This window comes from Stylophora pistillata, chromosome 14 (assembly GCF_964205215.1).
Source record: "Stylophora pistillata chromosome 14, jaStyPist1.2, whole genome shotgun sequence".
Taxonomy (NCBI): domain Eukaryota; kingdom Metazoa; phylum Cnidaria; class Anthozoa; order Scleractinia; family Pocilloporidae; genus Stylophora; species Stylophora pistillata.
The window spans coordinates 13,590,615-13,605,379 of NC_142532.1; the positions used below are offsets into that span (position 1 = coordinate 13,590,615).

General features: G+C 39.0%; 2 protein-coding genes and 1 pseudogene across 3 annotated transcripts; all 3 read right to left on the reverse strand.

The window, feature by feature from the left end:
- Positions 1 to 3,741: 3,741 nt before the first annotated feature.
- On the reverse strand, positions 3,742 to 4,694 carry LOC148716640 (uncharacterized). Its single transcript, XM_088745590.1, has one exon. The coding sequence runs from the start codon at positions 4,668 to 4,670 to the stop codon at positions 3,948 to 3,950; it is 723 nt and encodes a 240-aa protein (XP_088601716.1). The 5' UTR covers positions 4,671 to 4,694; the 3' UTR covers positions 3,742 to 3,947.
- Positions 4,695 to 4,858: 164 nt separating this feature from the next.
- LOC148716641 (uncharacterized) lies at positions 4,859 to 5,713 on the reverse strand (annotated as a pseudogene).
- A 977-nt stretch (positions 5,714 to 6,690) lies between these two features.
- Positions 6,691 to 14,406, reverse strand: LOC148716642 (uncharacterized). Of its 2 annotated transcripts, none has more exons than XM_088745587.1 (4): positions 14,297 to 14,376; positions 11,013 to 11,349; positions 10,376 to 10,513; positions 6,691 to 8,124 (listed from the first exon to the last, which is right to left on the reverse strand). In XM_088745587.1, exons 1-4 carry the CDS (start codon positions 14,369 to 14,371, stop codon positions 7,679 to 7,681), a joined length of 996 nt encoding a protein of 331 aa, XP_088601713.1. In that variant the 5' UTR covers positions 14,372 to 14,376; the 3' UTR covers positions 6,691 to 7,678. The 2 variants fall into 2 exon arrangements, with proteins under 2 accessions (XP_088601713.1, XP_088601715.1); XM_088745589.1 differs by having other exon boundaries at positions 6,692 to 8,124; positions 14,206 to 14,406.
- Positions 14,407 to 14,765: the final 359 nt, after the last annotated feature.

The window sequence follows — 14,765 nt, forward strand, 5'->3', positions numbered from 1 at the left end:
ACTTAACCAAGCAAACTAAAATCTGCTCGTTACACTTCAAAGATTCAGATTTTCGTCTCACTTTAAAAGGTCGCCGGTACATTAAAGACGATGGTATCACATCCATATCACAGGTGGCCCAGGCTCTGTCATAGGCTCTTTCACAGTGGATTATTATAGAGTTTGTATAGTGGTTTAGTTGGACTAGCTTTTAAGCTCCGTAAATTTAAAGTTGTGTGAAATAAAGTCTTACCTTCACACAGAGTAGTCTGTGCTGTTCTTGTCGCGATTTGAGGCCGTTTTGCTGTGTTTCAGCTTAACGTCCTAGCACTACAAAAGAGAAGGTAGGAAAGCTCTGTCTCACACACGCTCGCCAAAATCGCTCAAAAAACACACTTAAATACTTCCCGTTGAATTGAAACTTGGAAGCACGAAAGCTAAATTGTTTCCCTTCATTCAAGTTCACCAAAACAAATCCCACATAAGTTGGGTTGTCGAGCAACTAACCCAGCGAAAATCTCAAATTGACCGCCATTTCAACGCCATTAGAATGCGCGTCGGTCAAATCCTGTGCAGTCAAAAGTCCGTTACGACTCGGTCGGCCTGGACACTAGCAAAATTAGGCCCAGTGGGTAGCCCCACGATATGAATAATTAGTCAGCTCTTATCCGAGATGTGCACGTCACTCCGACAATCCAGCGGTATTCCGATGACTGTAGGATCAAATCGAGGCTATCGGGTCGAGCTCCAGAGTGAATCGTAGCGAAATTTGCTATAAATCACGAGAACTTAGGTCAAAGGAGGAGAAACTCTCAAACGCAATTAAGGAATGGCAAGGAAAAGAGTTAGAGCTGACAAATAAAATCAAGGAGCTAGAGAGACAGCTGGAGTTGGAGAGAAATGTAAGGAAGGAGCTGGAAATGCTAAATTCTCAAGAAACATTTAGTATTGCAACTGTAAAGAGCAATGACAAACTGGTCAAAGTCCCTCAGTGTTACAAAGAACAAAAGGACTGTTATTTAATAGTTGATGTGAGAAGTTGAGCTGGAACAATAGACCATTTCTTGATACGTTTTCCTATCTTTTGTGTTTCATTAATGAAGTCTGGACCAATTTTTCCACAAGTACAATATACCTTAATTATTCTCGCAGATTTTTTAGGAAAAACGCGATGGTAAAAACTCAAAAAGATTGATAAACTTTACAAATAGCTTTTAGTCTTGTTTTCCTTACAAATCGCCTCACCTAAGTTGGCTGAGAGGTGTGTTCTGTCGCACTTTCTAATAAAAGCATAATAGCTGTAAAGTTGATGTTTAGTAGAAATTGGTCAGCTCCCATTTTACAAAACTGTTGTTTGAGGAATAATTTGCTTTCCACATTTATATCAATCATTTATCAAAACAAAATACATAAGTTTTACATTTTTAACGGTTCTTTACAATAAAAAATTATTTTCAGTTTGACACCTACTTTGCGCCGCCGCCATGACCGTAAATATGCAACTTTAAATCGCAGCTCAGTGCATCTGACTAATTTCGTCCTAATGATATTTTTAATCAGAATATCTTAGATAAGTTAAAGGAAGGTGGAAGTATTAAAACGCGTTGGGGTTTCGGTGAGCTTCTAGCACAGCCTGACGATATATTATTCACACTTTCGAAATTTCCACCCAACAATGCACAATAAGCGACTGAAATAATATACCAAATCTATCTCGCCAACTATTTCTGACGCGTGAATCGAGTACTTAAATATATGATATGTGCAGAGAAATATTTTATTTGTCAGTTCTAACTAGTGGAAAGAGAGTGATAAAGATCATTGTCATCAGTTCAATAAACAATTAATGTAGTTTTGATCGTTGAAATAAGAAAAACTTTACAAGGGAATTGTTTTACCTCTAATGCAGGTTGAAGTGAGTCTGGCTTGGTTACTTCTGATTTCCATTTTCTGAACCACCTGTCATATTCAATATCAAGGGTATGGGGACTTGGAAGATCTGACTCGTATGCATACATCTTCGACATCTCTTCAAAGTCGCGTATCAATGAAAACGGTGGTAACTCAAGAATAAGAACACATCTATATCCACGGTTCGTCACAAAATGAATCGATGCTTTCTAATTCGCCGCTCCTACAGTACTTATTGAGTGCACCGCTCGTTGTAAAGACTGAATTTCCGTGACTGGACTGTCTGGTAATAACTGAAAGGTGTAGCTAGACAAAATGTCACTTTAGCGTGATGCTTCACAGAAGCATGAAAATAAGACACAGGTAAAAGAGCCACATTCACATTGAACCAAAACTTTATTTATTTTTTATGGAAAAAATGTTTTAGCTTTATTGAGCAGAAGAACCTTAACTTTGCTATGAGCTTTTTTCATTTAAGATTTACTGTTTTGGTTAGGATTTTTACAAGTTTTTGACATTAGTTGTTTTAATTTAGGGGGTTCGATCGAATCCCCCCGAACCCCCCCTAGATCCGCCTCAGAACTTTGTGAATCCAAATATATTTGAATACTTTCACTTACCACCCTCAACTTCTTATTATCGCTAAATTAAAGACTCGGATTTTACTCACAGCGAAGATTTGCTTAAAAAATTTGTCTTCCACCTTGTTAAAAATCAGTACGCAACACATTTCCTGGGCAACCGAGCTCGGTTCCAAAATTCCAATTCCATCTGGAAACAGTGGACAAGAAGAGCAGTGGAATGTCCATTGCTAAATTATTCATTTATTAGAGAAAACATTTTCAACATTAATCATCCAAAACATCGTCGAAAGTGAAAATACTTTCAGAGGACTTAGGAAACTATCTATTCGAAGTTTTGGGGTGTTATAGTCAAATATAGTCTTTGTTCACGGGAGTGACGGAGATTGTTTTCGGAAGAGCTTTAGTTTTTTCTTTGTTTTCTTTCAGTTTTCCACGATGTTTCTGGCATCATTCGCTTTTTTTTCATTTTTCTTAATTTTTTTTTTGATCGGGCTTGAGTTTAAAACGTACATGATTATCACTTAATAAATTTATGCCTTTTCTCCCTTATAAATTATATGAACAACCCAAATATGCTGCCTTGCCTGAGCTATGTTTACTGGGAAAAATTATAACGAATCAACAATTGGAGTAAATGGCTATGGGCAAAATCCCATAGCCGCATTTATTTAAAATTACTGTTCAATCAAATCCTTGATACAAAGTTTGGCCCAGTGAGTGCACTGAAAACGCCAAAGCATGTGACCGCACACATGCCGCCCCACCCCAGGCAAGCGCAGCACAGAAGCAAGAGCCACCCATGCAAGCTAATGCTCGGAATCACAATAGTCAACCATTATGCCGTTGAATGGACTATCTGAAGGTAAGCTAGTAAGTGCCCACACCAAGCAAGGGCCACCCATGCGAACTACTGTCCTGGATCAACATTAGGATAAGAAAAGACAAGTATAATGAGACTTAGACCTTTAAATAGACTGTCGAATGTAATCAAGATAATGCCGACCTAAGGCAAGAGCCGCCCGTGCTAGCTAATGCCCCAGATCAACAGTTGGATACTAAACTAAATATGTGGAATAAGGCTCAAACGCCTCACTTAACGTCCTCGGTGTATTTGACACAATGCCGACCCCAGGCAAGAGCCGCCCCTGCTAGCTAATGCCCCAGATCAACAGTAGGATACTAAACAAAATATGTTAAATAAGGCTTAAACGCCTCACTTAACTTCCTCGATGCATTTGACACAATGCCAACCCCAAGGCAAGAGCTGCCCATGCTAGCTAATGCCCCATATCAACAATGGATAGTCCTGTGTTAATGGACAATTTACATGAACCTTCCTTACTCAAGTAAGAAAGAAAGAATATTTTGGGCTACACCAAAAGTAAGAACCACCCCTGCTACCTAATACTGCAGGTGGAAGAAAATAGTAAACTGAGGCAATGGCACCCGCTGGATGGTGAGAAAATAACAGCTTTAAGAGCAAAGATTAGGTGTTCTAATATACTTAAGAAATGCATTAGATTTCCATCGCCCTAAGAGGCGGATTTGAGCATCGGATAACCCCTTATCTGCAGCATGAGAAGCAGCGCCAATTCGAAAACTATGTCCCTTGTAGACTGAGGGGGACAAACCACAAAACTGTACGGCAGATGACAACTGATTTGAAAAATGAGACCGAGAAACTGGAGCTCCATCCACTGTAATGAAGAGAGCACCCGGTCGGGTCCCTCGCATTGCTAAATACTTGGCCAAAAGTTCCACAGGGCAGGATTGTGGCTGACGAGACACCAAAATGGAAAAAGGGGGAGCATTGTAACTATGTTTAAAATTACCAAAAGTAATCTTGAAAGCATTCAAATCCCTTGAGGAGCTGAGCAGCTTACTAACATGCGAAATTTGTAAGGGAGAAGTATCACTCCGCCCACTAGTTGAAGTCATTTCACCAATTCGTAAAAAGGCAAAGAATGCTAGTGAACACATTGCCTGAAATTGACAAATTTGATAAGGAGAACCAAACAAAGAAGGTGCCACAGAAATTAATTTAGCTAAAATGGGCAGTGTAATGGGAAGACGACTGTCAAGGCGAAAGCCAACTTTGTGAAAACCTTTAAGCATCTGAGCAACATAAAAAACTTTAGAGGGATCTGAAAGGCCCTTTAGCTTATGGCAGTAACTCAAACATGACACATAGGTCATCACAGTGGATGGAGCATACTGTGAACGAAACAAATAAGCAATAAAGAAGGCCAAAATGGAAGGTGAAATAGGCAATGCTTGAAAAGGGTGATGAAAGGTAGAAACAAAAAAGTGGTGGAAAAGCTTCCAAGCACGCTGATAAGTTGGTATGGATGAGGGCTGAAGACTGGAGCGAAGTAAAAAGGAAGCTATTGAAGCCAACTCGGGGGCTGGAGATGAGGAGGTATGACTGTGGGAGCTTTGTGCATGTAAGCTGGTGCCAGTTGTTTGAAAATCTGCAACTGTAACCGAGAAAGAGAATCAGCCAGCTTATTCTGTAAGCCTGGGACATGCTTAGCTTTAAAACATATATTGTAATTAAGACAAACTAGGACCAGCTTACGCACAAAGAACATTAAGTCCTTGTCATGACAAGTCTGTTTGTTAATAACATGGACCAATGCTTCATTGTCAGTAAAAAACAAAACACGCTGATGCTTAATAGTATGTCCCCAGAGGTGGAGACTTAGGACAATGGGATAAAATTCAAGAAATGCTATGTTGCGATGACGCCAGCTCGCGGGCCATTCCCCATAGCACCAATGCCCGCCAAAAACTGCCCCAAAGCCTATGGCACCGGATGCATCGGTATACAATTTGAGATGGTGCGAATTAGCCCAATCAACTGAGAGAAAAAAGGAGCGACCATTAAAACCCGACAGAAATTGCTGCCAGACTTTAAGATCTGCTTTAACTTCTTGAGTCAACCTGATAAGGAAATGAGAACGCCGAAGACCGATTGTCAAATCAATAAGACGACGCAGAAATGCACGACCAGGAACAACTACTGTACAGGCAAAGTTCAATAAACCTGTCAATGACTGTATCTCTCATAAGGTAACCTTGTGACGCCTGAGAAAACCGGAAATTAAGTCCTGACATTTTACTAGCTTATCAGGAGGCAGCCGAGCCTCCATAAGAACCGAGTCTAATTCAATACCCACGAATGAAATGGTTGATGAAGGGCCAATTGTTTTTTCCGGCGCCATAGGGATGCCCAGATATTGGCAGAGCATTAAGAATAACTCAAGCTGTTGTTTACACAAATCAGGAGAGGGGGAGACAATGAGAAAATCATCCAGCAGGTGCAAAATGTGATTGATATGCAATTTCTTTTGGGCAATCCATTCTATGGCAGAAGAAAAAATTTCAAACGTTTTGCAAGAGCTTGAACACCCCATCGGCATACAGCGGTCATAATAATAAAATCCTCTCCAACAAATCCCCAAAAGGTTGTAATCTTGGGGTTGAATAGGAATGATTCGAAAAGCATTCTTAATATCTGTTTTGGCCATAAAACAGCCGTGGCCAGCAGTTCTGATGATATGAATGGCATCTTCAACCGTAGCATAGGATACGCTAGTAAATTCTGAAGAAATGCCATCATTTAATGATGAACCTTGAGGGAAAGAAAGGTGGTGAATCAAACGGAATTCACCCTCTGTCTTTTTAGGAACCAAACCCAGTGGAGATATACGAAAATGGGGAAAAGGTGGAGAGGAATAAGGGCCTGCAATGCGATGAGCGGCAATTTCTTTATCTAGTTTAGCATCAACTGCCTCAGGATATTGGATTGCAGAAAGTAGGTTTTTAGCACATGAAGAGTCTCGCGGTCCTTCATAGTACAAGGGAAAGCCATAATTAAAACCATTGGATAAAAGCTCTACTACGAAAGGGATATACCCAGAAAGGAAAAATTGCAAACGATCACTGTGGACGGGTGTTGGAAGCTCCCGAGGAAGTAGATTGGGGAGTGATCCGGCTGCTAGGGGTGTTATTGCTGCGTTGCTTGGACAATTTGGAAGCGTGTCCTTTGCTAAAGGCACGAAAATTACAATTTATAGCCCGATGTGGTCTTTAACCACCATCAAGATGGAACGGAGTGACGCTCACATGGGAGCCTGGTCACTTAGCAAGCACAAGTATCCTAAAGGGTATTGGGTATAATCCAAATAAATGCCACCCCAAGTCCTAGGCCCCCAAAAGAAATAAAAAGTACACAACGGGGAGAAGAAGCATAAAAATTCTATTTGCAAGCAAATATTTCCTTTTGTATTTCAATCAGGTACACCAGATATTACCTTTCATACTACATCGCTCATCATTGCTATAGGTTGCTGTCGACACGACCAATTTCATCTGCTATTAGCGAGCTATCTACAATCATTAGGAGCTAGACCAAAGTAGGTTTCCTTTATTTTACTGTTAAAATATTTCCTTTTGTTTGGTTCGCACGGTTTATTTTACGCTTTCAGTTCACTTTATGATCGCTTGATCGTTAATTAGGCTCTTACATTTCTCAAAGATACTTTCTAAGTTTAGCTTCTCCTGTATTTTATTTTAGTTCGAACCACACACGCACACACAGACAGAGTCACGCACTCAATTCAGCCACTTAAATTCAGCTACTGCCATCAATCTTAACTACGCTACTTTCAAGATAGACTTCGTCGCTTTCATCTATGATTCCACACCGATATCTTCATTCTCGTTTGTGTTTTGATTGTGATCCTCGTTTAAATAAACCGTGAATTACATTGTGCGTTCGAATTGTCTACTCCGCTACAATAGTAACGTTTGGAGGTTACAGACCTAGCTTGTCATCATTACCATTATTGAAATTGAACATTCTCATTAAGTAACAATTTTCCTAACTATCAACGCTGAGCGAGGGTAACTACAGCTAAGAAAACCCCATTGACTGAAAAATGTCACATATACATGGAAGGTCTTGAGCGATACTTTGGAAAATAAAACGTTCTGATTACAACTTTCTTTCTTTTTTGCCACATGTAGAGAGTTAGGATACAGCAGTCCTCAAGTATTGAAAGAGACCTTTGCTATGTTTTACGTGTACTATATGACGTTCGCCTTGCTAAAACTGTCACTCGGGTTCTTATTTTATTCATAATCCAACAATTACCTTTTACATTTTTAAATCAACGAAAGATCTTCCCATAAGAGAAGACTCAAGCGTACCATGCATATACATCAACACAAGTTTTACCACTGTTGTTTTCCTCTGAATGGTCTTTCCAATCCTGTCCGTACCATATCTGCATCTCTTGGTTGCTCGAAACAGACAACGGAGTCACGAGGCTGCGAAAAACCAGCTCAGGTGAATTATGTTGATATCCAGGAAGACTGTAGGAATCCTTATTCAAATCTTCAGCAGGCGGAAAGACAGGTTTCTTATCGGCATCTGTAATGATTGTCATCAACTTTCTTCCGTAGCTTGAATGAGCGCAGCCCCAGTAAGATGCATCAGCCGTAGGGTTGCAGAGCACCGTCCCTGATCTGTGAATAAGCTTCATTGTCTTCACTCGTCCACTCTTTGTCATATTGAAGGAGCCATAAAAATTATCTTTGGCTCCAAAGCAGACGGGTTCTTCACCATTTATCTTTTGCCAGCTCTCTAAAATAAAGTAATTCCCTGATAGGATTAGTAGAAAGTTTTGAAAGTTCAACTGTATGATAAATGTAGCTAAACAAATGGTAACTAACACTGCCATTTGCAAGACAATTTCCTGTAATAAAAACCGCTTCCTTTTCGGCGCCGTGATCTTATTATTTGTTTTAATCTGTTCGTGGTCGTCAATCAATACGATGATGCATAATGGAAAGAATTGTTTCTGTCAACGACTCATCTTCTCCGAATTTATTTTTTTTCTTGAATTACTGAAAACGAACTCCTTTTTCCTTTAATTCACTCCTTTTTTCGCAAAAACACTGCCCCGAGATAATATTTTAATAAGTTAGTAGTTCAAGGGTGCTACATCGGTCTGTAACCAATCAGAGAGCCGGATATCGCAATTCAAGGGTAAGATTGTAAATAATGAGGCACGGATTTAGCATATGGCGCAAAAAGACACACAAACTAAACTTTTTAAACATAATTTAGTGGTCTTATCCTTAAATTTACAAAACAATCGTTGTGTTCTTTGTTTCCGAAAGAAATGATTGTTTAATCAGTTTGAAAAGAAACAGTTTCGCAAGACGTCTGTTAGTTATTCTGAACGATGGAAACGCACGTTAGATCTAAATAAATCCCTTAGGATATTTTCGGGTTGAGTGGGTGAATATTCAATGACATGTTCCAAAACATTATTGCATTTGTATCTAAAAACTTCTTGTAAATCGTTCCATGTTTTTGAGCGAAGTCTGGCTGGTACTATCAAAGCGTTCGTAATATGTTTGTTTTTATAAAAAAGTGCTTTATACAAAGTTTTTATAAAAAGATCTAAGTCCCAATGAACCGATTCTGCGTCGGGGAATATTTAATCCTTAAACTCTATTATTCGCATCTCATTGAAAGATATTCAAGTGAGAAAATAGAATTGTCAACGTGGACATAACCTGAAAAGCACAGACCTCAGAAAGTACGACAAACGAACTTGCCCACACTTGCCCACCTATATTCCCCGAGTATAATATGACTACATGCTAAAGGTGACTTCATCGCTCACAAATTTCAAATTGTTTATTTTATCAAACCAAAGGTAAAAGATGTTACAAGTTCGACCATTTTTCAAAAGGAAAACATCTTTTTTTCGTTCAAAGTTCTTCCTTCTGCTCTTCTTCCTCCTCTTCTTCCCTTTCTTCTTCAGATTCATCCAAGAGGGGTCTTTTCTTGAAGATTCGATTTAATAGGAATTTTCTTCTGTCAATGGCTGACTCTAACGCCTCGTCAAAATCCATATCGTCCTCATTTATAAAGCGCCGGACAGTTTGCATGACTTGTCTGTGTATTTTATCCCGTTTAATAAGACAATACCACCTCAGACTTTGCAAGTATATCCTTCTTAATCTACGTCTAGCTCGAGGTAAGAGAGAATTGAAAGCGGCATCCTCAGAGAACTTATCGCATTTTCCCTCTTTTCGATAAAGTTGACCTTGCTCATCGAAGAATTCACTCAAAGAATCTTACACTTGATCAGTAAATTCTACCCATGAATTAACATCACCATAGTTATCATCATTGTCGTCGTCGTCTTCATAATCATCATTGTAATTCCCCTTCTGCCCGTCTGTTGTCTCGGAGTCACTAACAATACCATCCTTTGACGCGTCATGGTGGTCTTCCTCTTCTCCTGCCTCTTGTTTGTCATAGTCTTCGAATGAGTTACCAAAGATATCTTTGTCGTGAGAACTATTGGTCGTGATGGTCATTCAACGAAACAAAAGTTTCTCTTACGATGTGTACGTGGCGGTTGTTGTTCTGAAATGATTTCTGACTAGTATAAAGGTCTGTATAAATTTTTTACTTTTGTACGATACAGTCGTATGCATCCTTCATGTGCCAAAAGGTGACCGAACACGCGTCGATTGTCAACACTGGTAGGGTGTAAATCTAAGTCCAGATATCCGTACACTTTATGAATACACCGATGACGTCGTCAATACATTAGTAATGATCATATCGGTCCCTGGGGAATCGTAAACAATTGTTCTCCTCTATAAATATGCCGACAACCTATTTTCTATTGCTCCAAAATGCAAATTCTATTGTTTTTGGTGGTCACGTGTGCGAAACCCGGCTCTCTGATTGGTTACAGACCGATGTAACGCTCTTCACTATTTAAGTTAAAAAAAAGAGTCGGGAGAACAGCGCGTAAAAGAGGCCGTGGGTTGAAAAACGATTCTAACAGTCCAAGAAAACGATTTACCTTTACAATAAGCCTGGATGACCTTGCTATTCTCTTCGGAGTAGATCCAGTATCTCCCGTCAGCCATCTCGTCGCCTTCACTCGCTTTGATCTCAGCGCAAGTATTCCCTGGAAGTTCTTTGATGGATCCGAGGGGAACTACGTCCGTTAAAAATTATAATTTATACAAGTAGCTTACACTATCATGCAACTCGGGTATTCGGGAATTCAAGATGCAGTTTTAGTAACCAATAGGAAATAACAGGATAGGAAATAAACGCTTCCACCATCCCTACTTGTGTAAAGCAGGTGGGAATGAAAACTGTGCAAATTCTATTCGATCTAGGCTAAGAAAAAAGATGGAATGCAACAATAATGACACAGAGACACAAGCCAACGTTTCGCTATTATCTGTAGGCTATTGTCAAGGTAACATTGATGATGCAATTCCGAAACGTCGCCACTACATGTCTTTGTATTTCAAAACACTTACAAACTACGGAACAATCACGGCACTCAAATCATTCAAAGGCTCGAAAATTTTGTCTTGAAATAGTGCATGCCTCCGAAATTTAAGATTTTGGTAATCGTGCAGATAAAAAAGGGTCTGCCCAGAATCGCAAATGCCATGTGCAAGTTGAGGGAACTTCAAGCTTACCTCTGTTTCCAGAAAGTTTCATGTAAAATCTCTCCTGATCTGGAATAAAATCTTCTGGTCTTGCTTCCTTTGTACGATTGTTCAGCTCGCAGATGTTTTGACCAGCGACGACATTGTAACTCTGACACGTGACTTCATCATCACACCGGAAAAAACACTCCACAGGCAACCCAACCCGATACACTTTAAACATGTGACCTCTAAGGTACATTCCACTAATTGATCGTTCCTGCTCAAGACACTGACCAGTAGCGTCAAGTATACCAATCCGGGAAACCAGAAACATGATAGTCAGCCACAACTTTAGATTCATTCTGAGGTGACTATGGTTGGCTACCTATCAATATAGTTAGCAAAGCTAAGACGAAGTTATATAGAGTTTTTGTACCTCTAGCTACACCAGTTGAACACATAGACACATCACCGTGTTCCGTTCGAGAATACGAGAAAATAATAATTGACAGCGTAAAGATGTGACACTGCCGTACCAGTCATACAGAAAAACCGAAACGCATGAGAATATTTAAACAATAGAATGTTTTTGTCGAGGAACTATCGGCTGATAGTTGCCCCGCGGAAATTTGATGTTATTAAAACAAATATTTGCCCGAGAAGCGAAGCTTCGAGGGAAAATATGCTAGTTTTAAGAACATCAAATTTCCAAGGGGCAACTATCAGACAGATAGTTCCGAGACATAAACACTCTATTGTCTTTATTGTTCACCACTAAATTTTCTTCCGCGCGCCAGTTGAAAAACAGTCAAAACCCACCAAAATGCAGATCAATCAAATGTTTATTCACACTACAGTCTGTCACAAATGTCAATAACTCGCAACCGGACGTTGGCTAAATGATAAGAGAAAATTTTTCACGGACGGGCACTATCCATCCGGGTAATTTCCACCGACAAGCACTATCCATCCGGGCATTTTCCGCGGACGGACACTATGGGCTGATAGTGTCTCTCCACGGATGAACACTATCGCGTCACGTGATCGATTTAAACCAATAAGAATCGGAGAAAATTTAGTGGTAAACTATATTTTTTGTCATAGAAAGCTTACCCAGAGACATAAGAGAATGAAACTTTCATTCCCTTTCATTACTTTTTACCGACAGAACCTTTAAGCTCAATGATAGTTGTTCATTAAATTGCTAGTCTCCAAATAAAAATCAGCACAAAACGAAATATCATATATGCCACAAAGTTTTATTATGGAAAACTTACCCATAGACATAAGAAAATGAAACTTTGCTGCTACTAGATGCCGATGATTAATTCAATGGTTGGGCTAAGAATTCTCCAGTATACAAAAGCATGTGAAATTGTTTGTTTAATTTTCAGAAATAACTTCAACCCTCTTTTAGCACGAGTTATTAGTCAAAGAAACCGAAATGAAAATTTAACCTTCATCCTTCATCTTGAAAATAAATAGTTAAGGCTTCTCGAAAATAGAGACACAAAAAGAGCTTATTTCCATGCTCCCCCATCATTGTGGAAGCAGTTGCAATAATTATAGAGCTTCGTATTACCTATCACACTTTGTAATGGAAGTGATTATCTTCTGGTACTTGTAGAGCTTTTTTAAGGATATTTTCACGGCTAACCAAGCGGAGTTGTTTCGCTTTGGCTAACAGCTGCTTGGAATAACTAAAATCTTTGTCTGATACAATGGAACGGCTGTAGTTTTTTTTCCTCATGGCGATTTAATGATGATTTCGAGGCTTCCCGGTTCATATTACTTATCCTGTTTGTTTCCGAGTAAAATCCCTCGAGCAAACTCTTCGGCAGACTGTAGAGTTCGATTTCGTCGGTAATTTTATTTTCAAGATAGAGTCAGTAAATAATTAACTCTCACTTCTTTGTAATATCAAGGAGCTCTTACTTGAATAAATAATTGGTCTCCAAATATTTTTTAATCATTTGTCTCGCATTTTATTTTTCGCATAGTCTTCCGATAACAAGATATTATCTGGTAAACGCGACAGTTGCAATAAAACGCTTTTTTTCGTTCCCAAATTGTGTCAGCTAGATATGTTATAGAGCACTAAAGCAGATAAAGATGTTACGAACTGCGCCTTGAGCAACTATCACCCTTTTCTCGCTAGCTACATACATACATACATACAGACATAGTTTATTTGAAATATCAAAAAAATAAACAACACAAATAATACCCAAAAAAGGAAGTTTAAGAGGTTAACCCTATGTAAATAAACTTCCAAAGCAACAAATTTAAAAATGTATGCTTCTAATAAAATCTAAGGTGGATAAAGACCTAAGAAATACGTATGTCTAATTTAAGAGCTGTCTTGAAACGTGTTAAGTTACCCATCTCAACGACATTGGCGGGGAGGTCATTCCATTCACGAATAATTTTAACAAAAAAGAGTATTTATAGCAATTACAGTTTGCCAATTTCACCTGCATTTTGTAATTGGGGTTGGACCTAATACGTACGTTTTGAAGCAAACTCAAACAAATCACAAAAATGAAGGCCTTTCGCCTGCATACAAGTTTATAGCATTCTATCAAGGAAAAATATAGTCTTCTATCAGTCAACTTCGACCAATGTAACATTTCACAACGATCCTCATATGACATCTCATCGATCCCTTCGCTGACCTAAGGCCAATCGAGAGGCTCTTCTCTTAAATCTCTCTAAGAGAACAATATTTTTAACAAGGTAAGGGCACCATACTGGGGAAGCATACTTAAGGATTGGTCTCACAAGAGTCTTGTACAATGTGGAAAAGATTTCCTTGTTTACAGGACCGATTGTTCGATTAGACCAAGAACTTTATTGGCCTGATTGACAACCTCAACAACGTGTGGAGTCCACGAGAGGTCGTGTGAGATTGTAATGCTAGAGGTCTTTTACAGAACTCACTGAGCTTAGACATTCTCCGCGCGGGACGAGAGAATATTGTGGGACAGATTTACCACGATTATGTGTTACTTGCATAACCTCACATTTGTTCACGCTGAAGTTTAACTGTCAGACCTCAGACCAACTTTTAAGGTGAAAAAAGTCGGACTGAAGAATATTTGTGTCTCTGGCTATGTCGGAGATCTCTCTGTAAACCTTCGTCAGACCGAAGTCATGGAAAGCCAAAAAATGCAAAGAAATAAGAGAGGATCGTCGTATTCGATCTTTTAAAAGCAATAGCGTGAGAGATATATTTCCTTACCTCAAGTCAGCTCGATTCAAGTCAGCTAAAATTTGCCTTTGAATTTTGAGTGGGTTGCACTAAATATCAGTTATAGCCAAGTTATAAGTACCTCATCACTCCAAGCATGCGATGCTTTTTCTTTAATTTTTCTCCAACTTCCCGCGTGTCTCAATTTTTTTCTCATGCAGTTAATACTTAATATATTAGACAGCCCCGAGAACTTTTTTCTTAGGTTAATTTGTTTTCATATCTTTTATGTTTAATTCATAAAGTTTGGTACTAAACTTGAGTATATCTTAATCGTTCTCGCATGTTTTTTAGCCTAAACGCGATAATGAAACTCAGAAAGATTGATAAACTTTATGAACAGCTTTTCATTTTGTTTCTTTTTACAAATGGCTGCGCCTAAGCTGGCTTAGAGGTGTGTTCTGTCGCACTTTGTAATAATAGCATAACAGCTGTAAAGTTAATTATGCTTAGCACAAATTGCTGAGCTCGTATGTTTACGAAACCGTCGTTTGAGGAGTTTGTTGTTTTGCACATTTATATCAATCCTTTATTAGAACAGAACACACAAG